The sequence below is a fragment of the Panulirus ornatus genome, chromosome 53 (assembly GCF_036320965.1).
Source record: "Panulirus ornatus isolate Po-2019 chromosome 53, ASM3632096v1, whole genome shotgun sequence".
Lineage (NCBI taxonomy): Eukaryota > Metazoa > Arthropoda > Malacostraca > Decapoda > Palinuridae > Panulirus > Panulirus ornatus.
Genome location: NC_092276.1, coordinates 19,797,804 through 19,823,403, shown reverse-complemented (window position 1 = coordinate 19,823,403; position 25,600 = coordinate 19,797,804). Strand labels below are relative to the sequence as shown.

The following is a 25,600-nucleotide window of genomic DNA, read 5'->3' as shown; positions in this document are numbered from 1 at the left end:
AATATATAGTGTGGGAAGTATGCTGCTAAAAGCAGTGAGGAGTTTTTATCAAGGGTGTAAGACATGTGCATAAGCAGTAAGAGAGGAAAGTGAATAGTTTCAAGTAAATTTTGGTGTGCAGTACGGGTCAGTTATTGTGCTGATAATATAGCACTAATGGTAGATTTGAGATACTGCAGAAGTTGGTGACTGAGTCTGGAAGTGTGTGTAAAAGAAAGGTGAGATCAAATGTCAATAAAAGCAAGGGTATTAGGTTTAGCAGGGTAGAAGGACACAATAGTTGAGAAGTGAATTTGAATGGAGAAAAACCGAATAAACCAAAGCGTTTTAGAAACCTGGGAGTGGATATGACAAAGAATGGGACCATGGAAGTGGAAGAAAGTCTTAGAGTGGGTACAAAGGTGAAGGTGCTGGGACTGCTGAAGAATGTGAGGAGAGATAGTTATCTAGGAGGGCAAAAATGGATATGTTTGAAGATACAGTAGTCCAGCAACATTATATGGATGTAATGCATGGGCTACAGATAAGAATATATGGAGGAAGGTGGATGAATTGGAAATGAAATATCTGAGGACAAAATGTGGTGTGAGGTGGTTTCATTAAGTGAGGAAAGGGTAAGAGTGAGGTGATCAAATAAAGAGTGTAGTTGAGAAGGCTGAAGAGAGTGTGCTGAAATGGTTTAGACATATGGAGAGAATGAGTGAGAAATGGCTGACAAAGAGGATATACGTGTCAGAAGTGGAGGGAGCAAGGAGAATGGGGAGACCAAACTTGAGACAGACAGATGGAGTGAAAAATATTTTGAGCGATCAGGGCCTGAACATGCGTGAGGGTGAAAGGTAATCACAGGATAGAGTGAACTGGAACAATGTGGTAAACTGGGGTCAACGTGCTGTCAATGGACTGAGCCAAGTCATGAGAAGCATACAGGGTAAACCATGGTAAGGTAAGGCCTGGTTAAGGATAGGGAGCTGTGGTTTCAGTGCATTACATATGACACCGAGAGAATAGATGCGAGCAGATGCAGACTTTTTTCATCCATTCCTGGTGCTACCCCACTAATGCAGGAAACGGCGATGAGGTATAAAAAGAAATAATAATAATATCTTTCTCAAATTCTAAACAAAAGGCATAGCAATAAACTTTTGTATCAAATCTATCTTATAGTTAATAACATTTGGTAAAAAAAGATTTCGGGGTGCAACACATTCAAGAAAGGTACATTCTCATTTCAAACATGTATCATGAAAGTTAAAATACTTTTACCTGAAGGGAAACAATTGCAACATGTATTTTTATTGTGGCTGCTTGCAGAGTCAAGTATGGTAGAAGCCCAGTGCCAAACAGAAGCATCTGCAGCAGAATGTTTCCCTTTATATGACAGCATAAATTCCAAACTTCCTTAAGATAGTAATAGAGTAAGATAACAGTATGAAAGAATCACCAATTTAGATCTATGTTTCTGTTTGGTAAATCAAATGTCTACATAGTTATGGAGGTGCTCAACACATGTACCATATGAGTTTATAATAACTTGTTAATCTTTCATGAAAAAATACATGTAAGTCTTCATTCAGCTTATAATGATATGAGTACAACACCCTGTTGTACAGTATAATCCACTAATCAAGATACACACTGACCTTAAATCTGTTAATCAGAGTTATATTCAAAATTAAAGGAAATAACACAAAATAAATGACAATACCTATATCAAATCCAGATACTCTATTACTACAATATGTCTCAAATAATTCTACTCTTGATAGAGAGAAGCTAGATGAATCATAACTGAAGTATTCTTCAAAAAGAGGTAAAAAACTAATCTTTCAAAAGTATCTAAATAATTTATATATTTCCAATACATAATGTTCTACACTCACCCATTGTAAAGCTACAAAGAATAAAATCCACAGTCTAAGTATAGAATATCTACATTAAATACAGAGTGCCCCTTTCCCACATTATATGAACAAAATATAACAGAATACTTAGTCTCTGTACACCTCTGGATATTAGGCCCTGATTGAATACTACAAAATGTGTCTTATATAAAGTCACTGTACACCTCTGGATATTAGGCCCTGATTGAATACAACAAAATGTGTCTTAAATAATTCTACTCTTGATGGAGAGAAGCTAGATGAACTGAAGTATTATGCATTAAGAAGTAAGAAGAACAGTAAACTTTCAAAAGTACCTAAATAATTTCTAGATTTCCTATACATAACATAAAACATTCATTCAGTGTAAGTAGTACAAGAAGGGAAATCCACATTCACAACTTATACATGAATATATTGAATACAGAGTGCCATTTCCAATGTTATATGAACATCTCTTGACATTAGGCCCTTTCTAGCCTGTTAACCTGTCAAAAAATCCACAAAGTAATTTCATTCCCACAGAAGTGAAAGTCATATTCTGTTAATAATGTAAGAAACAACAGTAAAATGTCTGATTCTGACTTTCAGTAAGTTTTGTAATGTGTGTACATGTAAGGAAGCAATTAGGAAAGTATGAGAAGTATGAATGAAACAGGGAAAAGAGTATTATCAGTCATCATAAATTTTTGGAGTCTTCAAGATCATTTCATGACAATAGGTGAAAACATCAATGCAGAAAAAACACAGAACTTGACATAGGAAATAGTACACCTGGACGAAATTCTTCCAAATGATAAACCCAAACTGCTCAAAAGAATACTTTTAGACAAGGATAAGGAAAGGAAGGGTATTTCTCCATTTTGGATGGATGACAAGATCACATTACCTTCTCTATATACAGTAATTTTTCCATCATCATGGCCAATAACCAGCCTTCCTGGCAATGTTGGATGCCAACGGTATGCTACAAGTCCATGGGTATAGCCACAGTCCTCACGGAAGGGATAAGGCTCACTGTTGTCAGCATAATCCCACAACTGAATTGGACCACTTTGAGTACAGAATGACAGAAGGTCCCTGAAAAGAACACAGTGGATAACCATCAGATGTAGAGAGCAATGTTTTTACTTTCCCCATCAAATATTTATTTATTCATTTATTATACTTTGTCGCTGTCTCCCGCGTTAGCAAGGTAGCGCAAGGAAAAAGACGACAGAATGGCCCAACCCACCAACATACACATGTATATACATACACCTCCACACACGCACATATACATACCTATACATTTCAACGTATACACATACATACATACACAGACATATACATATATACACATGTACATAAATCATACTGTCTGCCTTTATTCATTCCTGTTGCCACCCCGCCACACATGAAATGACAACCCCCTCCCCCCTCATCCACACGAGGTAGTGCTAGGAAAAGACAACGAAGGCTACATTCGTTAACACTCAGTCTCTAGCTGTCATGTATAATGCACTGAAACCACAGCTCCCTTTCCACATCCAGGCCCCACAGAACTTTCCATGGTTTACCCCAGACACTTCACATGCCCTGGTTCAATCCAGTGACAGCACATTGACCCCGGTACACCACATTGTTCCAATTCACTCTATTCCTTGCATGCCTGTCACCCTCCTGCATTTTCAGGCCCCAATCACTCAAAATCTTTTTCACCCCATCTTTCCACCTCCAATTTGGTCTCCCACTTCTCCTCGTTCCCTCCACCTCTGACACATATATCCTCTTGGTCAATCTTTCCTCACTCATTCTCTCCATGTGACCAAACCATTTCAAAACACCCTCTTCTGCTCTCTCAACCACAATCTTTTTATTACTACGCATCTCTCTTGCCCTTGCATTACTTACTCGATCAAACCACCTCACACCACATATTGTCCTCACACATCTCATTTCCAACACATCCACTCTCCTCCGCACAACTCTATCTAGAGCCCATGCCTCGCAACCATATAACATTGCTGGAACGACTATTCCTTCAAACATACCCATTTTTGCTTTCCGAGATAATGTTCTCACCTTCCACACATTTTTCAATGCTCCCAGCACTTTCACCCCCTCCCCCACTCTGTGACTCACTTCTGCTTCCATGGTTCCACCCGCTGCCAAATCCACTCCCAGATATCTAAAACACTTCACTTCCTCCAGTTTTTCTCCATTCAAACTCACCTCCCACCTCACTTGTCCCTCAACCCTACTGTACCTAATGACCTTGCTCTTATTCACATGTACTCTCAACTTTCTTCTTTCACACACTTTACCAAACTCAGTCACCAGCTTCTGCAGTTTCTTACCCGAATCAGCCATCAGCGCTGTATCATCAACAAACAACAACTGACTCACTTCCCAAGCTCTCTTATCCACAACAGACTGCATATTTGCCCCTCTCTCCAAAAACTCTTGCATTCACCTCCTTAACAACCCCATCCATAAACAAATTAAACAACCATGGAGACATCATGCACCCCAGCGACAAAGCGACATTCACTGAGAACCAATCACTTTCTTCTCTTCCTACACGTACACATGCCTTACATCCTCAATAAAAACTTTTCACTGCTTCTAACAACTTGCCTCCCACACTATATATTCTTAATACCTTCCACAGAGCATCTCTATCAACTCTATCATATTCCTTCTTCAGATCCATAAATGCTACATACAAATCCATTTCCTTTTATAAGTATTTCTCACATACATTCTTCAAAGCAAACACCTGATCCACACATCCTCTACCACTTCTGAAACCACACTGATCTTCCCCAATCTGATGCTCTGTACATGCCTTCACCCTCTCAATCAATACCCTCCCATATAATTTACCAGGAATACTCAACAAATCTATACCTCTGTAATTTGAGCACTCACCTTTATCCCCTTTGCCTTTGTAAATGGCACTATGCATGCATTCTGCCAATCCTATGGTACCTCACCATGAGTCATACGTACATTACATATCCATACCAACCAGTCAACAGCACAGTCACCCCCTTTTTTAATAAATTCCACTGCAATACCATCCAAACCCGCTGCCTTGCCAGCTTTCATCTTCCGCAAAGCTTTTACTACCTCTTCTCTGTTTGCCAAATCATCCTCCCTAATCCTCTCACTTCGCACACCATCTCGACTAAAACACTCTATATCTGCCACTCTATTATCTAACACATTCAACAAACCTTCAAAATACTCACTCCATCTCCTCACATCACCTCCCCATTAGCCCCCTTCACCAATGTTCCCATTTGTTCTCTTGTCATACACACTTTATTTACGTCCTTCCAAAACTTCTTTTTTATTTCCTTTTTTGCTTTGTCGCTGTCTCCCGCATTAGCGAGGTAGCGCAAGGAAACATACGAAAGAATGGCCCAACCCAACCACATATACATGTATATAAATACATGTCCACACATACAAATATACATACCTATACATCTCAACGTATACATTTACATACACAGACATATACATATATACACATATACATAATTCATACTGTCTGCCTTTATTCATTCCCATTGCCACCTCGCCACACATGAAATTACAGCCCCCTCCCCCCTCATGTGCGCAAGGTAGCACTAGGAAAAAAAACAAAGGCCACTTTCGTTCACACTCAGTCTCTAGCTGTCATGTAATAATGCACCGAAACCACAGCTCGGTTTCCACAACCAGGCCCCACAAAACTTTCTATGGTTTACCCCAGATGCTTCACATGTCCTGGGTCAATCCATTGACAGCACGTCGACCCCGGTATACCATATCGTTCCAATTCACTCTATTCCTTACACGCATTTCACCCTCCTGCATGTTCAGGACCCGATCACTCAAAATCTTTTTCGCTCCATCTTTCCACCTCCAATTTGGTCTCCCACTTCTCCTTGTTCCCTCCACCTCTGACACATATCCTCTTGGTCAATTTTTCCTCACTCATTCTCTCCATGTGCCCAAACCATTTCAAAACACCCTCTTCTACTCTCTCAACCACACTCTTTTTATTACCACACATCTCTCTTACCTTATTACTACTTACTCGATCAAACCCCCTCACTCCACATATTGTCCTCAAACATCTCATTTCCAGCACATCCACCCTCCTCTGCACAACTCTATCTAGAGCCCATGCCTCGCAACCATATAACATTGTTGGAACCACTATTCCTTCAAACATACCCATTTTTGCTTTCCAAGATAAAGTTCTCGACTTCCACACATTCGTCAATGCTCCCAGAACTTTCACTCCCTCTCCCACCCTATGATTTACTTCCGCTTCCATGGTTCCATCCGCTGCCAGATCCACTCACAGATATCTAAAACACTTCACTTCCTCCAGTTTTTCTCCATTCAAACTTACCTCCCAATTGACTTGTTCCTCAACCCTATTGTACCTAATAACCTTGCTCTTATTCACATTTACTCATCTTTCTTCTTTCACACACTTTACCAAACTCAGTCACCAGCTTCTGCAGTTTCTCACACAAATCAGCCACCAGCGCTGTATTATCGCCGAACATCAACTGACTCACTTCCCAAGCTCTCTCATCCACAACAGACTGCATACTTGTCCCTCTTTCCAAAAATCTTGCATTCACCTCCGTAACATCTTTTTATTCTCCCTAAGATTTAATGATACTCTGTAAACCCAACTCTAATTTGCCCTCTTTTTCACCTCTCGCACCTTTCTCTTGACCTCCTGCCTCTTTCTTCTATACATCTCCCAGTCATCTGCACTATTTCCATGCAAAACTCATCCAAATGCCTCTCTCTTCTCTTTCGCTCATAATCTTACTTCTTCATCCCACCACTCACTACCCTTTCTAATCTGCCCAACTCCCACGCTCAACACAAAAGTAACATACACTAGATGTCTTCAGAATACTAAATGGCACCAGATTTTGACAAGCAAAAAGAAAACCTTAGCATCCAACAAAAAAAACTGATGTCCTCTACCCTAAACTACACCTTACTTGCCAGGACATTGAGCTTTTAAGGGCACTTAGAATAAACAACGGATGCCTAGGTACGTACCACAAACACACAATATCCACACAATGAAACATAGATCCACCCAATACAATTCCATTTAGATATTCTTGGCCCTCATTTTGTGTTTGGCTAACATGCAAAAAGTTACAAACATTTCTCCCTTTCCTTAACAATTTAGTACCTTCAATCAATTTTACTGTGGAAGTGGAAAAAGAATTTATGTTACCAACTTTAGATAGCATGATCCACACGGTTGGAAACATGTTTAAGTTTAGCATCTACATAAAACCCACCAATGTTTGTTCATATATTCATTATTACTCAGCTAAACATGACAGAATTAAACAAATCATCATTCCAGTCCATGTACCTTAGGGTATTACATATATGCAGTCCAGAATTTAGTGATAAAGAGTTTGAGAAGATATATTCTATTGGATCCAAGTTTAAGTATCCTAAATCTTTAATTGATACATCTCTCAAGTTGGTATATAAATCATCTTATAGATTTAAACCCAAACCTCCCCTTGATAGCAAAAATCTTTTGGTTTTCCCATTTAGTGGTAATTTCATGTTAGTCCCCAACTTGCTTAAATCCTTTTATGTGAATGTAGCCTTCAGCAATAACAATTCTATTAATAATATCTCAATCAAACACTCACCACAAAATTCTGCAGGATGTATTTACAGAATACCTTGTAAAAGCTGTGATATGTTTTATACTGGGCAGATTGGTAAAGATCTCTCTGTTAGACGAAAGCAAAATAAATATACTACAAGAACAGGACACGAATCAAATGCTCTGTTTAATCATATCAAAAATCATGACCAATGCACTGACTGAAGTAGTGCTAATTCAGTTATAAACTGTAACTCCTTGACCAAAACAAATATCATTGGATCATCTCTTATTAAATATACAGAGAATTGTAACATGAATTTCAGTGAAGGTCTATACAAACTGGATAGCTTTGTTGTAGGCAAAATTTGTAAACAGTTCCCTGTCTTGTCCACATAATTCTTATGACAGGCATGGTGCCAGACCCAAACACCACTAACTGGAAACAACTGTGTACCAATGGCTTCTTTGCTCTGCCTCTAGGTGCATTGAGATACTGACAGGTCTAAGTCTTCTATCTCATTCTTGTACCTATCCTGACAATGTGATTATATATAAAAGTACATTTGGAACTTGCTGAGTTTCATTTTCCTCATGGTTACCAGCATATACTAGCATAAAGCACTTCACTGGAGTGAAAAAATTTTGAGTGATCGGGGCCTGAACATGCAGTAGGGTGAAAGGCATGCACAGAATAGTGTAAATTGGAACAATATGGTATGCTGGGGTTATCTTGCCGTCAATGGATTGAACAAGGGCATGTGAAGTGTCTGGGGTAAACCATGGAAAGGTCTGCAGGGCCTGGATGTGGACTGAAAGCTGTGGTTTCAGTGCATTACACATGACAGCTCATGTATAGTTGTGAGAAGATGTAGCCTTTCTTCGTCTGTTTCCTGGCATTACCTCACTGATGCAGTGGGTGGCTGTTTCCTGTGGGGAAGGGTGGTTCCGGGAATGAGGGGACAAAGGTGACAGTTCAAACTACAGGGGTATAAGTTTGTTGAGTGTACCAAGTAAGTTCTATGGGAGAGTAATAATTGAAAGGGTGAAAGCATGTACAGAACATAAGACTGGGGAGGTACAATGCTTTCAAAAGTTATAAAGGAAGCATGAATTAGGAATTTGCTTTAAAGAAAGTTTGTGAGAAATACTTAAAGAAACAGATGGATTTGTATGTGGCATTTATGGATCTGGAGAAAGTATATGATATGCTAAATACAGATACTTTGCAAAAGATCTTAATATACAGAGTAGGAGGGAAACTGTTAGAAGCATTAAGAAGTTTTTATCAAAGATGTAAGGTATGTGCATGAGAGGAATGAGAGGAGAGTGAGAGGTTCCAAGTGAAGGTTGGTCTGCAGCAGGCATGTGTGATGTCACCATGACAGTTTAATGTGCTTATGTATGGGGGGGGGGTAAATGTAGAAGCCTTAGGAAGAGAGGCAAGTATGAAGTCTGGAAGGGATGAGGAGGCCTCGGATGTCAGTCTGTTGTCATTTGCAGAAGACAGCACCGGTGGCAGATTCAAGTAAGAAACTAGAAGTTGGTGACAGAGTTTGGAAGTGTGAAAGAAACAAGTTGCGAGCAAATGTGAATAACAGTAAGGTTATTGGGTTCAGCAAGGTTATTGGGTTTACCAAGGTAGAGGGACAGGTAAGTTGGGGTGTGTGTTTGAAGAAAAGTGGAAGAAATGAGATGTTTTAGATGCCTGGGAGTGAACATGGCAGCAAATGGAACCATGGAGGTGGAAAAGAGTCGAAGGGTGGGTGTGAGGGTGAAGGGTCTGGGAGCACTGAAAAATATGTGAAAAGGTCATTATCTGGGAGGGCAAAAAATGGTATGTTTGAAGGTATAGTAGTCCTGAAAATGTCGTATGGATGTGAGGCATGGGCTATAGATGATGTTGAATGGAGGGTGGATGTGTTGGAAATGAAATGTTTGAGGACAGTGTGTGGTGTGAGGTGGTTTGATCAAATAAGTAATAAAAGGGTAAGAGAGAAGTGTGGTAATAAAAAAAATCAAATAAGTAATAAAAGGGTAAGAGAGAAGCGTGGTAATAAAAAAAAAAGTGTGGTTGAGACAGTTGAAAAGGGGTGTGTTTGAAATGTTTTGGACATACAGAGAGAATGAGTGAGGAGAGGTTGACAAAGAGAATATATGTATTAGAAGTCAATGGGACAAGGAAAAGGGAGAGACCAAAGTGGACATGGAAGGGAGTGAAAAAGGTTTTGAGTGACTGGAGCCTGAACATGAAGAAGCATGAAGAGTCTGTGGGGAATGATGGTGGATAGGGGGCTGTGGTTTTGGTGCACTGCAAATGAGAGCTAGAGAATGGGATGATGGTTCTGGGAGTAATGAATACTGTGTGAAAAGAGAGGCTATTATCAGGGAGGACAAAATGGCTATGTCGAAAGATATAGTAGTCCTAACAATGTTGTATGGATGCAAGGCATGGGCTATAGATGAGGATGTGCAAAGGAGAGTGGATGTGCTGGAAATGAAATGTTTGATGACAGTATGTGGTGTGAGGTGGTTTGGTTAAGTAAGAAATAAAAGGGTGAAAGAGGTTTGGTAATAAAAAGTGTGCCTGAAAAGGATGAAGAGGTTGTGGTTAAATGATCTCGACATATGGAGAGAATGAGTGAGAAGAGGTTGATAAATGGAATGTATGTGTCAGAAGTGGAGGGGACAAGGAGAAAGGGAAGACTAAATTAGAGAAGGAAGGATGGAGTGGAAAAGAATTAGAGTGGGCAGGGCCTGATATTCACGGAGGGGTGAACGGTGTGCAAGGGATAGTGTGCATTCAAATGATGTGGTATACAGGGGTCAATGTGCTGTCAATGGATCGAACCAGGGTATGTGAAGCATCTCAGGGAAACCATCTGAGGGAAACCATGGAAGTCTGTGGGGCCTAGATGTGGAAAGAGGGCTGTGGTTTTGGTGCATTGCACATGACAGCTGACAGCTAGAGTATGTATGTGAGCAACTGCAGCCTTTCTTCTGTTCCTGGCGCTACCGCACTAATGTGGGAAATCCCAATCAAGAAAAATATATACCTCAACATGCTTGGCACCTACCTGTATGCAACAAGATCAGCCTTCTTACATCAAAGCCATTACATAACCACCCATTACCTTTCACACTGAAACAAACAAGCAAGCCCCAGCCTCATACTTCAGCCAACTGTACTCAGGTCCCCCATCCCAAACAAACACCACACTGATGAAACATATTCATAATGAGATGATGCAATCAATGCTAAATGCTTGTCCAACATCTCAATTCTGAACATCTATTCATCACACATACTTCTATCTAAAGCTATTCTTCAGGAAAAATGAAAGTTCCACTTCCATGTCTGCATTTTGGACACCAACCACCTCATCTACATCATTACTCATTTACATTACAAGCACCAATTCACCAATAAGTGTATATACATTAAAGAATCACACCCAAAAATGCAACTTGCAAACTGAAAATGCTGAAAACCTACTCCTCAACTAGCTTGCATTTACCCTGTCTTTATGCTAAATAGTATGGAAATGGGGTACATCAAATATGAAATATTATTACAAAACATTTCAGCTCTTGACTTTGAGCTAAATATGTTTGCAGTTGATGCCAAGGGTATGAGAAAAATAGGCAAAAAAAAAAAATGCATCAGCTTAGAGGGGGACCTGCAGAAACTTAAAAGTTTGTTAGATAAATAGATGATGAGATTCAATCCTAGTAGATGCAAGTTAATGAGGATATGACACAGTGAAAGGCCCCAGTATGAATACCACTTAATGAATACTTAGATACAAGAATGGATACTACTTAATGAATGATTGGATACAGGAATGGATGTGTGAGAGAGTTCTAGAATCAACCAACATTGTAGCTAATTGGTCACCAGAGATTCATATCAGAACTGTCAAGGAAGCAAACTGTCTGCTGACAAATATTATAACTGAAGCATATGGATTAGGAAATGTTTGATAAACCATTCTGAACATACACCAAAACTGGATTATGTCTCTAGATAGTTTACCACACCTAACAAACACAAAGATATGATTGAGAAGGTCTAGAGAAGGCCAATGAAGATTATTCCAGAATTAAGAGGGCCTAGAGGGGATATGAGAAGGGGATGACCTGATGACAGCCTTTAAGTTCCAAAATCAAGTAGATTATGCAGACAATAAACAGATCTTCAAACCAGAGGCAATGATTAGAGGCAGAGAAGGAAGGTTAAGAGGGATGTTAATATATATTGGTTTAATGTATGAGTAGTGAATGGTTGGAATTATTTAAGTTGAGAGATTGTGAATATCAGCAACTTGCAAAGATTTCAAAGTCTTCTTAGTAGTTCAAAAGTACACAAGTGTGGGTCTATCCCATGATGAACAAATACATAAACACAGATATACAACATACCATACTTCACAACCTGTGGTTATGACTTGTAGATATGGGTGACTTCTTGAGCATTGAGGAAGTCCCATGAAAGGGGTTCTGGGGTTGCAAGGTTTAAACATTCAAGATATATTACATAATGCTTTTTCACTTACACAAAAAATGAAGTTAAAAAGTGCTCTAACCTGTGTCCAGTGACCCAGGCTACTTCTTTGGGAATCCGGCAAATACTGATGGCATGAAGTACAGACTGTCTACTGACACTCCATATACAAACACGCTGATCCAGGGATGCACTGTAAAATAACATTTCATATTACATTTGTCTATTTAATCGTTTACTAGCCATTATCATAAACTCCTTCCTTATGTGTGGATGAGAAGCACATGGTGTAGAAAGAAGACATAGCCTATGCCTGTATCGAAATCCTTTTAAAGATGAAGTCCCTCTCTCCAAACCAAACCTTCTTAGCTACCCCCTCAGTGAAGCAAAGAAAAAATTTATTTGGTCACTATTCCCTAACCCTATTACATTCATATGAATTCTGGGTATTCTTTTAAGACAGACTCTATCAAGCTGAAGAATCTAAACAAGAACCTCCTTTAAAGGTCCGCTTTTGTTTTTTCTATCATCTCAAGAAGATAATTAATCTGTGTTTTGGTCCTTCTTTTTCACTTTTAGCACAGAGTGTCCAGTGCACTTATGGAAAAAATTGCAACACTTTTTTCATTCTATGTATAGCAAGAGTGTTAAAATGGAATTTTAGGCCCTTGGGCTTCTGTCTTACAAAGTCTGAAGGATGTTAAGAAAAGCATTTCTTTCATGCTTTAAAAAAAAATCGAAAGCCAGGTAAAGAACTAAGCATGGTAGTACACAGGAAAGTGATACCAAACTTGGAATCAGTAAAACTAATTATCACATGACTGAGGTGATGCAAGAATCGGGAGGCAACAAAACATTACACTTTATTATGACAATGACAGGTATAGCTTAACTAGAAAATGTAGTAAAAATGAAATGCTATACAGATTATACAGCATTAGTAGTGCATAAGTATATGCTCAATTAAGTGTTTTACTTTAAATTTTCAGTGCTGTGAATTTTCAACTAAAATGCTTTATATAATCTATGTACTTTAAAGGAATTTTCTGCAGAAAATATTTCTAACCATGCAATTAAAGAGAATGTACAAAAATATGGACCAAGCTTTTCCCCAACTTAATTTACCTTAACCATTAAACTCCAAAGTACCATAGATGTCACAAAAAACCTTACAATGCTGTTAGATAAAAACAGTATGCTTAACACTCACCTGCAAATCATCAAAGATATTGTGATCAAGTTATCAGGGAAGGAAGTCAGAATCATAAGGCAGCTATTGTAATCAGTCTTATGAAAAAATTCTTTTGCACAGGTTGAGAATCTATCATCCAAAATTACAAAAAAAAAAAAGCTCCAAGATACGAAAGTAAACTTCCCAGGCAATGTGGGTCTCACCAAACAGCTCTAACCTCTGCCCTCTGAAGTTAGTTGTGTCAGTACCAGCAATAATCTCTGATATATTTGTACTTATTTTGTAGTTTTTGCTTGCAAATTATACTGTGACAATGTCAAAAGGAGTTGCAGATACTCCTATACGCAATACTGAGAAAATAAAAAGAAAGCTCCTCTCATTAAAAAGCAAAGAAAGCTGAATTATTGCAGGATACTGATTGTGGTATCTGTGAGGTAACTGACTGTGAAGCATAGAGGGGGAAACCACAATATACAATTCAAAGAAACAGAAAGACAAGGTGTTGAAGTTTTACAAAGAAACACTGAAGAGAAATGAATGAAAAACAAGAAATCATTACACATTCACTGATGATACAGTGCTGGTGGGTGATTCAGGTGAGAAACTGAAGTTGGTGACCAATTTCGGTAAAGTGTGTAAAAGAAAAAAGTTGAGAGTAAATGTGAATAAGAGCAAGGTTATTAGGTTCAGTAGGGTTGAGGGACAAGTTCACTGGGAGGCAAGTTTGAATGGAGAAAAATGGAGTAAGTGAAGTGTTTTGGATATCTGAGAATGGACTTAGCAGCAGATGGAACCACGGAAAAGGAAGTGAGTCATAGGGTGGGGGAGGGAGCGAAGGTTCTGGGAGTGTTGAAGAATGTGTGGAAGGCGAGAACGTTATCTCAGAGAGCAAAAATGGGTGTTTGAAGGAATAGTTGTTCCAGCAATATTATATGGTTGAGAGGCATGGGCTATAGATAGGGTTGTGTAGGGGAGAGTGGATGTGCTGGAAATGAGATGTTTGAGGACAGTATGTGGTGCGAGGAGGTTAGACTGAGTAAGGGGTAAGAGACGTGTGGTAATAAAAAAGAGTGTGGTTGAGAAAGCAGAAGAGGGTGTGTTGAAATGGTTTGGACATATGGAGAGAATGAGTGAGGAAAAATTGACAAAGAGAATATATGTGTCAGAGGTGGAGGGAACAAGGAGAAGCAGTAGACCAAACTGGAGGTGGAAAGATGGAGTGAAAAAGATCTTGAGCAATCGGAGGCTGAAAATACAAGAGGGTGAAAGGCATGCAAGGAATATAGTGAATTGGAATGATGTGGTATACTGGGGTCGATGTGCTGTCAATTAATTGAACCAGGGCATGTGAAGAGTCTAAGGTAAACCATGGAAAGGTCTGTGGGGCCTGGATATGGAAAGGAAGCTGTGGTTTCAGTGCATTACACATGACAGATAGAGACTGAGTGTGAATGAATGTGGTCTTTTCTTGTCTGTTCCTGGTGCTGCCTCACTGGAGGGGGGAATGCTATTTCATGGGTGGTGGGGTGGCAACAGAAATGGACGAAGGCAGCATGTATGGATATTCATATGTCTGTGTATATATATGCATGTATATGTTGAAATATAAATGTATGTATATGTGCGTTCACACTCAGTCTCTGGCTATCATGTGTAATGCATCAAAACCACGGCTCCCTTTCTACATACAGAGCCCACAAAACTTTACATGGTTTACCCCACACATTTCACATGCCCTGGTTCAATCCATTGACAGCACATCCACCCCGGTATACCATCGTTCCAATTCACTTTATTCCTTGCACGCCTTTCACCCTTCAGTATCTTCAGGTCCCGATCATTCAAAATCTTTTTCACTCCATCCTTCAACCTCCAATTTGGTCTCCCACTTCTCCTCGTTCCCTCTTCCTCTGACATATATATCCCCCTTGTCAATCTTTCCTCATTCATTCTCTCCATGTGACCAAAATCCATTTCCACACACCCTCTTCTGCTCTCTCAACCACACTCTTTTTATTACCACACATCTCTCTTACCCCTTCCATTACTTGATCAAACCACCTCACACCACATATTGTCCTCAAATATTTCATTTCCAACACATCCGTCCTCCTCCACACAACCCTATCTATAGACCATGCCTTGCAACTATATAACATTGTTGGAACCACTATTCCTTCAAACATACCCATTTTTGCTCTCAGAGATAATGTTCTTGCCTTCCGTGCATTCTTCAACGCTCCCAGAACCTTTGCTCACTCCGCCACCCTATAGCTCACTTCTACTTCCATGGTTCCATCTACTGCTCATATATCTAAAACACTTCATGTCCTCCAGTTTTTCTCCATTAAAACTTACCTCCCAACTAACTTGCCACTCAACCCTACTGAACCTAATAATCTTGCTCTTATTCACATTTACTCTCAGCTTTCTTCTTTCACACACTTTACCAAACTCAGTCACCAACTTTTGCAGTTTCTCACCTGAATCATCCACCAGCGCTGTATCATCAGTGAACGACTGACTTGCTTCCCAAGTCCTCTCATCCACAACAGACTGCATACGTACTCCTCTCTCTAAAACTCTTGCATTCACCTCCCTAACCACCTCATCCATAAACAAATTAAACAACCATGGTGACATCATGCACCGCTGCTGCAAACCGAAATTCACTAGGAACCAATCACTTTCCTTTCTTCCTACTCGTACATATGCCTTACATGCTTGGTAAAAACTTTTCACTGCAATGAACAACTTACCCCCCACACCATATACTCCTAAAACCTTCCACAAAGTATCTCTATTCACCCTGTCATATACTTTCTCCAGATCCATAAATGCTACATACTTATCCATTTGTTTTTCTAAGTATTTCTCACATACATTCTTCAAGGCAAACACCTGATCCACACATCCTCTACCACTTCTGAAACCACACTGCTCTTCCCTAATCTGATGCTCTGTACATGCCTTCACCCTCTCAATCAATACCTTCCCATACAATTTCCCAGGAATACTTAACAAACCTATGCCTCTGAAATTTGAACACACCGTTATCCCCTTTGCCTTTGTACAATGGCACTACGCATGCATTCTGCCAACCTTCAGGCACTTCACGATGATCCATATATACATTGAATGTCCTTACCAACCAATCAACAACACAGTAACCCCCCCTTTTGTAATAAATTCCATTGCAATACCATCCAAACCTACCGCCTTGCTGGCTTTCACCTTCAACAAAGCTTTCTTTACCTCTTCTCTACTCACTGAACCATTCTCCCTGTACCTCTCACTTCATACATAACCTCGACCAGAACACCCTATATTTGCCACTCTATCATCAAGCACATTCAATAAACCTTCAAATTATTCACTCCATCTTCTTACTTCACCACTACTTGTTATTACCTCCCCATTTGCCCCCTTCACCGATGTTCCAATTTGTTCTCTTGTCTTACGCACATTATTTACCTCCTTCACAACATATTTGTATCCTACCTAAAAGTTAATGATACTCTCTCACCCCAACTCTCATTTGCCCTCTTTTTCTCCTCTTGCACCTTTCTCTTGGCCTCCTGCCGCTTTCTTTTATGCATCTCCCAGTCATTTGCACTACTTCCCTGCAAAAATCGTCCAAACGCCTCTCTCTTCTCTTTCACTAACAATCTTAATTCATCATCACACCATTCACTACCCTTTCTAATCTGCCCACTTCCCACCTTTCTCATACCATATGCATCATTTGTGCAAGCCATCACTGCTTCCCTAAATACATCCCATTCCTCCCCCACTCCCCTTACATTATTTGCTCTCACATTTTGCCATTCTGCACTCAATTTCTCCTGGCATTTCTTCACACAAGTCTCCTTTCCAAGCTCACTTACTCTCACCACTCTCTTCTATCCAACATTCTTCTTTTCTGAAAACCTCTACAAATTTTCACCTTCGCCTCCACAAGATAGTGATCAGATATCCCTCCAGCTGCCCCTCTCAGCGCATTAACATCCAAAAGTCTCTCTTTTCCACATGCCTATCTATTCACATGTAATCCGATAATGCCCTCTGGTCATCTCTCCTACACACATATGTATACTTATGTATATATCTCTTTTTATACCAGGTATTCCCAATCACCAGTCCTTTTTCAGCAAACAAATCCACAAGCTCTTCACTATTTCCATTTCAACACTGAACACCCCATGTACACCAATTATACCCTCAACTGCTACATTACTCACCCTTGCATTCAAATTACCCATCACTATAACTTAGTCTCGTGCATCAAGGCTGATAATACACTCACTCATCTGCTCCCTAAACACTTGCCTCTCATGATCTTTCTTATGACCAGATGCATTAGGCACCAATAATCACCCATCTCTCTCCATCAACTTTCAGTTTTACCCATATCAACCTAGAGTTTACTTTCTTATACTCTACAACATATTTCCACAACTCCTGCTTCAGGAGTGCTACTCCTTCCTTTGCTCCTGTCCTCTCACTAACCCCTGACTTTACTCCGAAAACATTCCCAAACCACTCTTCCCCTTTACCCATGAGCTTCGTTTCAATCAGAGCCAAAACATTCAGGTTCCTTTCCTCAAGCATACTACCTAGCTCTCCATTTTTCTCATCTTGGTTACATCCACACACATCTAGATACCCCAGTCTGAACCTTCCAGGAGGATGTCCCTGCATGATTCCTTTTGTTTCCCCTTTTAGAAAGTAAAATACAAGGAGGGGAGGTTTTCCAGGCCCCTGATTCCATCCCCTTTAGCTGCCTTCTAAGACATGCAGGGAATATGCAAGAAGTATTCTTTTCCCCTATCCCCAGGGATATATATATATATATATATATATATATATATATATATATACATATATTTGGTGTGAGGTGGTTTGATCAAGTAAGTAATGAAAGGGTAAGAGAGAGACGTGTGATAATAAAAAGATTGTGATTGAGAGGGCAGAAGAGGATGCATTGAAATGGTCACATGAAGAGAATGAGCGAGAAAAGATTGACAAAGAGGATATATGTGTCAGAGATGGAGGGAACAAGAAGTGGGAGACCAAATTGGAGGTGGAAAGATGGAGTGAAAAAGATTTTGAGCAATCGGGGCCTGAACATACAGGAGGATGAAAGGTATGCAAGGAATAGAGTGAATTGGAACAATGTGATACATTGGGGTCAATGTGCTGTCAATGGATTGAACCAGGGCATCTAAAGCGTCTGGGGTAAAGCATGGAAAGTTTTGTGGGGCCTGGATGTGAAAAGAGAGCTATGGCTTCAGTGCATTACACATGACAGCTAGAGACTGAGTGTGAACGAATGTGGCCGTCTGTCTTTTCCTAGCACTACCTCACAGGGGGAGGGGGATGCTATTTCATATGTGGTGGGGTGGTGACGGGAATGAATAAAGGCAGCAAGTATGAATATGTTCATGTGTATATACATATATATCTTTGTATGTATATGTATGTATACAATGAAATGTATAAGTATGTATATGTGCATGTGTGGGCGTGTATGTATATACTTACGTATGTGGGTGGGTTGAGCCATTCTTTTGTCTGTTTCCTTGCGCTACCTCATTAATGCAGGAGACAGTGACAAAGTATAATAAATAAATATAAATATAAACCCCGCCAGGTGGTAGAGTTTCCCGCAGTGTATCGAGACAGACTTCCCCAGAACTTCTTTTTAAAGGGGAAGTAAATGTTTATAGTTGTGTTACTGGAGTGAGAGTTTTCATACATGGTGTTTTGACAAGAAAATAGTGAAATTGGAGAAAAATGTAGCTTAGACATTGAAGCTTATTGATACAGTGGTTAAACTGATGAGAACTGCTATTGACGTTTGTGTAAATAAATTATACATTTCCTTTTTCCATAGCCAGAGGTTGAACCATTATGTGACATTCATTTTTTTCATTCATTTCAAGCTAGAAGTTTCAGTTTTCTAAATTGTTTCTTACATTTTTCATATGTATATATATGTATGTGTGTGTGTGTGTATATGTGCGTATGTATGTGTATGTGTGTGTATGTGTATATGTATATATATATATGTATATTATCCCTGGGGATAGGGGTGAAAGAATACTTCCCACGTATTCCTCGCGTGTCGTAGAAAGCGACTAGAGGGGACGGGAGCGGGGGGCCAGAAATCCTCCCCTCCTTGTATTAACTTTCTAAAATGGGAAACAGAAGAAGGAGTCACGCGGGGAGTGCTCATCCTCCTCGAAGGCTCAGAGTGGGGTGCCTAAATGTGTGTGGATGTAACCAAGATGTGAAAAAAGGAGAGATAGGTAGTATGTTTGAGGAAAGGAACCTGGATGTTTTGGCTCTGAGTGAAATGAAGCTCAAGGGTAAAGGGGAAGAGTGGTTTGGGAATGTCTGGGGAGTAAAGTCAGGGGTTAGTGAGAGGACAAGAGCAAGGGAAGGAGTAGCAATACTCCTGAAACAGGAGTTGTGGGAGTATGTGATAGAATGTAAGAAAGTAAATTCTCGATTAATATGGGTAAAACTGAAAGTTGATGGAGAGAGGTGGGTGATTATTGGTGCATATGCGCCTGGGCATGAGAAGAAAGATCATGAGAGGCAAGTGTTTTGGGAGCAGCTGAATGAGTGTGTTGGTGGTTTTGATGCACGAGACTGGGTTATAGTGATGGGTGATTTGAATGCAAAGGTGAGTAATGTGGCAGTTGAGGGAATAATTGGTATACATGGGGTGTTCAGTGTTGTAAATGGAAATGGTGAAGAGCTTGTAGATTTATGTGCTGAAAAAGGACTGATGATTGGGAATACCTGGTTTAAAAAGCAAGATATACATAAGTATACTTATGTAAGTAGGAGAGATGGCCAGAGAGCGTTATTGGATTACGTGTTAATTGACAGGCGTGCGAAAGAGAGACTATTGGATGTTAATGTGCTGAGAGGTGCAACTGGAGGGATGTCTGATCATTATCTTGTGGAGGCTAAGGTGAAGATTTGTATGGGTTTTCAGAAAAGAAGAGTGAATGTTGGGGTGAAGAGGGTGGTGAGAGTAAGTGAGCTTGGGAAAGAGACCTGTGTGAGGAAGTACCAGGAGAGACTGAGTACAGAATGGAAAAAGGTGAGAACGATGGAAGTAAGGGGAGTGGGGGAGGAATGGGATGTATTTAGGGAATCAGTGATGGATTGCGCAAAAGATGCTTGTGGCATGAGAAGAGTGGGAGGTGGGTTGATTAGAAAGGGTAGTGAGTGGTGGGATGAAGAAGTAAGAGTATTAGTGAAAGAGAAGACAGAGGCATTTGGACGATTTTTGCAGGGAAAAAATGCAATTGAGTGGGAGATGTATAAAAGAAAGAGACAGGAGGTCAAGAGAAAGGTGCAAGAGGTGAAAAAAAAGGGCAAATGAGAGTTGGGGTGAGAGAGTATCATTAAATTTTAGAGAGAATAAAAAGATGTTCTGGAAGGAGGTAAATAAAGTGCGTAAGACAAGGGAGCAAATGGGAACTTCAGTGAAGGGCGCAAATGGGGAGGTGATAACAAGTAGTGGTGATGTGAGAAGGAGATGGAGTGAGTATTTTGAAGGTTTGTTGAATGTGTTTGATGATAGAGTGGCAGATATAGGGTGTTTTGGTCGAGGTGGTGTGCAAAGTGAGAGGGTTAGGGAAATTTATTTGGTAAACAGAGAAGAGGTAGTGAAAGCTTTGCGGAAGATGAAAGCCGGCAAGGCAGCAGGTTTGGATGGTATTGCAGTGGAATTTATTAAAAAAGGGGGTGACTGTATTGTGGACTGGTTGGTAAGGTTATTTAATGTATGTATGACTCATGGTGAGGTGCCTGAGGATTGGCGGAATGCGTGCATAGTGCCATTGTACAAAGGCAAAGGGGATAAGAGTGAGTGCTCAAATTACAGAGGTATAAGTTTGTTGAGTATTCCTGGTAAATTATATGGGAGGGTATTGATTGAGAGGGTGAAGGCATGTACAGAGCATCAGATCGGGGAAGAGCAGTGTGGTTTCAGAAGTGGTAGAGGATGTGCGGATCAGGTGTTTGCTTTGAAGAATGTATGTGAGAAATACTTAGAAAAGCAAATGGATTTGTATGTAGCATTTATGGATCTGGAGAAGGCATATGATAGAGTTGATAGAGATGCTCTGTGGAAGGTATTAAGAATATATGGTGTGGGAGGAAAGTTGTTAGAAGCAGTGAAAAGTTTTTATCGAGGATGTAAGGCATGTGTACGTGTAGGAAAAGAGGAAAGTGATTGGTTCTCAGTGAATGTAGGTTTGCGGCAGGGGTGTGTGATGTCTCCATGGTTGTTTAATTTGTTTATGGATGGGGTTGTTAGGGAGGTAAATGCAAGAGTTTTGGAAAGAGGGGCAAGTATGAAGTCTGTTGGGGATGAGAGAGCTTGGGAAGTGAGTCAGTTGTTGTTCGCTGATGATACAGCGCTGGTGGCTGATTCATGTGAGAAACTGCAGAAGCTGGTGACTGAGTTTGGTAAAGTGTGTGGAAGAAGAAAGTTAAGAGTAAATGTGAATAAGAGCAAGGTTATTAGGTACAGTAGGGTTGAGGGTCAAGTCATTTGGGAGGTGAGTTTGAATGGAGAAAAACTGGAGGAAGTGAAGTGTTTTAGATATCTGGGAGTGGATCTGGCAGCGGATGGAACCATGGAAGCGGAATTGGATCATAGGGTGGGGGAGGGGGTGAAAATTCTGGGGGCCTTGAAGAATGTGTGGAAGTCGAGAACATTATCTCGGAAAGCAAAAATGGGTATGTTTGAAGGAATAGTGGTTCCAACAATGTTATATGGTTGCGAGGCGTGGGCTATGGATAGAGTTGTTCGCAGGAGAATGGATGTGCTGGAAATGAGATGTTTGAGGACAATGTGTGGTGTGAGGTGGTTTGATCGAGTGAGTAACGTAAGGGTAAGAGAGATGTGTGGAAATAAAAAGAGCGTGGTTGAGAGAGCAGAAGAGGGTGTTTTGAAGTGGTTTGGGCACATGGAGAGAATGAGTGAGGAAAGATTGACCAAGAGGATATATGTGTCGTAGGTCGAGGGAACGAGGAGAAGAGGGAGACCAAATTGGAGGTGGAAAGATGGAGTGAAAAAGATTTTGTGTGATCGGGGCCTGAACATGCAGGAGGGTGAAAGGAGGGCAAGGAATAGAGTGAATTGGAGTGATGTGGTATACCGGGGTTGACGTGCTGTCAGTGGATTGAATCAAGGCATGTGAAGCGACTGGGTAAACCATGGAAAGCTGTGTTCCAAATCCTTATTCCTTCCGCCTTTCCCCCCTTCATATCTTCAGGCCCCCCATTTTCAAAATCTTTTCACTCCACCTTCACCTCCAATTTGTTTTTCCCCCACTTCTCCTCGTTCCCTCTTCCTCTGACATATATATCCCCCTTGTCAACTTTCCCTTCTTTCTCCCAGGGTACCAAAATCCTTTTCCCACACACCCTCTTCTGCTCTCTCAACCCCACACTTTTTTTAATTACCCCCAAATCTCTCTTCCCCCTTCCATTACTTATCAAACCACTAAACACCACATATTGTCCTCAAATATTCATTTCCAACACACCTCCCCTCCACTCCCATTTTAAGACCAATCCCGGCACCTAATAAACATGTTGGAACCACTATTCCCCCAAACAAACCCATTTTTCTCTCAGAGAAAAATGTCTTGCCTTCCGTGCTTTCTTCAACGCCCCAGAACCTTTGCTCACTCCGCACCCTATACTCATTTTTTCTATTTTCCATGTTCCAATCACTGCTCAATATCAAAAACTTCATTCCTCCATTTTTCTCCTTTAAAACTACCTCCCAACTAACTTGCCACTCAACCCACGAACCTAATAATCTTGCTCTTATTCACATTTACTCTCAGCTTTCTTCTTTCACACACTTTACCAAACTCAGTCACCAACTTTTGCAGTTTCTCACCTAAAATCATCCACCAGCGCTGTATCATCAGTGAACGACTGCCCTTGCTTCCCAAGTCCTCTCATCCACAACAGACTGCATACGTACTCCTCCCCTCTAAAACTTTTGCATTCACCTCCCTAACCACCTCACCATAAACAAATTAAACAACCATGGTGACATCATGCACCGCTGCTGCAAACCGAAATTCACTAGGAACCAATCTTTTTCCCTTTTCCCTTCCTACCGTACATATGCCTTACATGCTTGGTAAAAACTTTTCACTGCAATGAACAACTTACCCCCCACACCATATACCCTAAAACCTTCCACAAAGTATCTCTATTCACCCTGTCATATACTTTCCCAACCCCACCCAATTTGCTACAACTTATCCATTTGTTTTTCTAAGTATTTCTCACATAAAATTCTTCAAGGCAAACACCTGATCCACACATCCCCCTACCATTTCTGAAACCACACTGCTTTTTCCCTAATCTGATGTTTCTGTACATCCCTTTCACCCTCTCAATCAATACCTTCCCATACAATTTCCCAGGAATACTTAACAAACCTATGCCTCTGAAATTTGAACACACCGTTATCCCCTTTGCCTTTGTACAATGGCACTACGCATGCATTCTGCCAACCTTCAGGCACTTCACGATGATCCAAAAATACATTGAATGTCCTTACCAACCAATCAACAACACAGTAACCCCCCCTTTTGTAATAAATTCCATTGCAATACCAACCAAACCTACCGCCTTGCTGGCTTTAAACCTTCAACAAAGCTTTCTTTACCTTTTCTCTACTCACTGAACCATTCTCCCTGAAACCCTCACTTCATACATAACCTCGACCAGAACACCCATATTGCCACTCTATCATCAAGCACTTTTCAATAAACCTTCAAATTAAATTCACACCACTTCTTACTTCACCACTACTTGTTATTACCTCCCCATTTGCCCCCTTCACCGATGTTCCAATTTGTTCTCTTGTCCTTACGCACATTATTTACCTCCTTCACAACATATTTGTATCCTACCTAAAAAGTTAAGATACTCTCTACCCCAACCTCCTTTTCCCTCTTTTTTTCCCCCTCTTGCACTTTCTCTTGGCCTCCTGCCGCTTTCTTTTATGCATCCCCAGTCATTTGCACTACTTCCCTGCAAAAATCGTCCAAAAACCCCCTCTCCCTTCTCTTTCACTAACAATCTTAATTCATCATCACACCATTCACTACCCTTTCTAATCTGCCCACATCCCACCTTTCTCATACCAATGCATCATTTGTGCAAGCCATCACTGCTTCCCTAAATACATCCCATTCCTCCCCCACTCCCCTTACATTATTTGCTCTCACATTTTGCCATTCTGCACTCAATTTCTCCTGCATTTCTTTACACAAGTCCCCCTTTCCCAAACTCACTTACTCTCACCACTCCTCTTTTATCCAACATTCTTCTTTCTGAAAACCTCTACAAATTTTCACCTTCGCCTCCCACAAGATAGTGATCAATATCCCTCCAGCTGCCCCTCTCAGCGCCCTTAACATCCAAAAGTCTCTCTTTTCCACATGCCTATCTATTCACATGTAATCCGATAATGCCCTCGGTCATCTCTCCCTACACACATATGTATACTTATGTATTATCTCTTTTTATACCAGGTAATTCCCATCACCAGTCCTTTTTCAGCAAACAAAACCACAAGCTCTTTACTATTTCCATTTCAACACTGAACACCCCCCTGTAAAACCAATTAACCCTCAACTGCTACATTACTCACCCTTGCATTCAAATTACCCATCACTATAAAATTAGTCTCGTGCATCAAGGCTGAAATACACCACTCAACTGCTCCCTAAACACTTGCCTCTCATATCTTTCTTATGACCAAATCATTTAGGCACCAATAATCACCCATCTCCTCCATCAACTTTCAGTTTTACCCCATATCAACCTAGAGTTTACTTTTTTTATACTCTACAACATATTTTTCCACAACTCCTGCTTCAAGGAGTGCACTCCTTCCTTTGCTCCTGTCCTCTCACTAACCCTGACTTTACTCCGAAAACATTCCCAAACCACTCTTCCCCTTTACCCATGAGCTTCGTTTCAATCAGAGCCAAAACATTCAGGTTCCTTTCCTCAAGCATACTACCTAGCTCTCCATTTTTCTCATCTTGGTTACATCCACACACATCTAGATACCCCAGTCTGAACCTTCCAGGAGGATGTCCCTGCATGATTCCTTTTGTTCCCCTTTTAGAAAGTAAAATACAAGGAGGGGAGGTTTTTCCACCCCCTGATTCCACCCCCTTTACTGCCTTCTAAGACATTCAGGGAATTTTGCAAGAAGTAATTTTTTTTCCCCTATCCCCAGGGATATATATAAAATATATAACTATATATATATTTTATATTTTATACATATATATTTGGTGTGAGGT

The 25,600-nt window shown here is 40.4% G+C and overlaps 1 protein-coding gene across 1 annotated transcript in view; it reads right to left on the bottom strand.

Annotated features, from left to right (window-relative positions):
- LOC139765298 (WD repeat-containing protein 17-like) overlaps positions 1-25,600 on the bottom strand; it is a 446,388-nt gene that overhangs the window by 330,324 nt on the left and 90,464 nt on the right. The window contains exons 5-6 of the mRNA XM_071692684.1: positions 12,114-12,224; positions 2,773-2,963 (exon numbers count right to left, since the gene is read on the bottom strand). Coding sequence (XP_071548785.1) covers positions 2,773-2,963; positions 12,114-12,224 — 302 coding nt within the window. The remainder of the gene's footprint in view (positions 1-2,772; positions 2,964-12,113; positions 12,225-25,600) is intronic.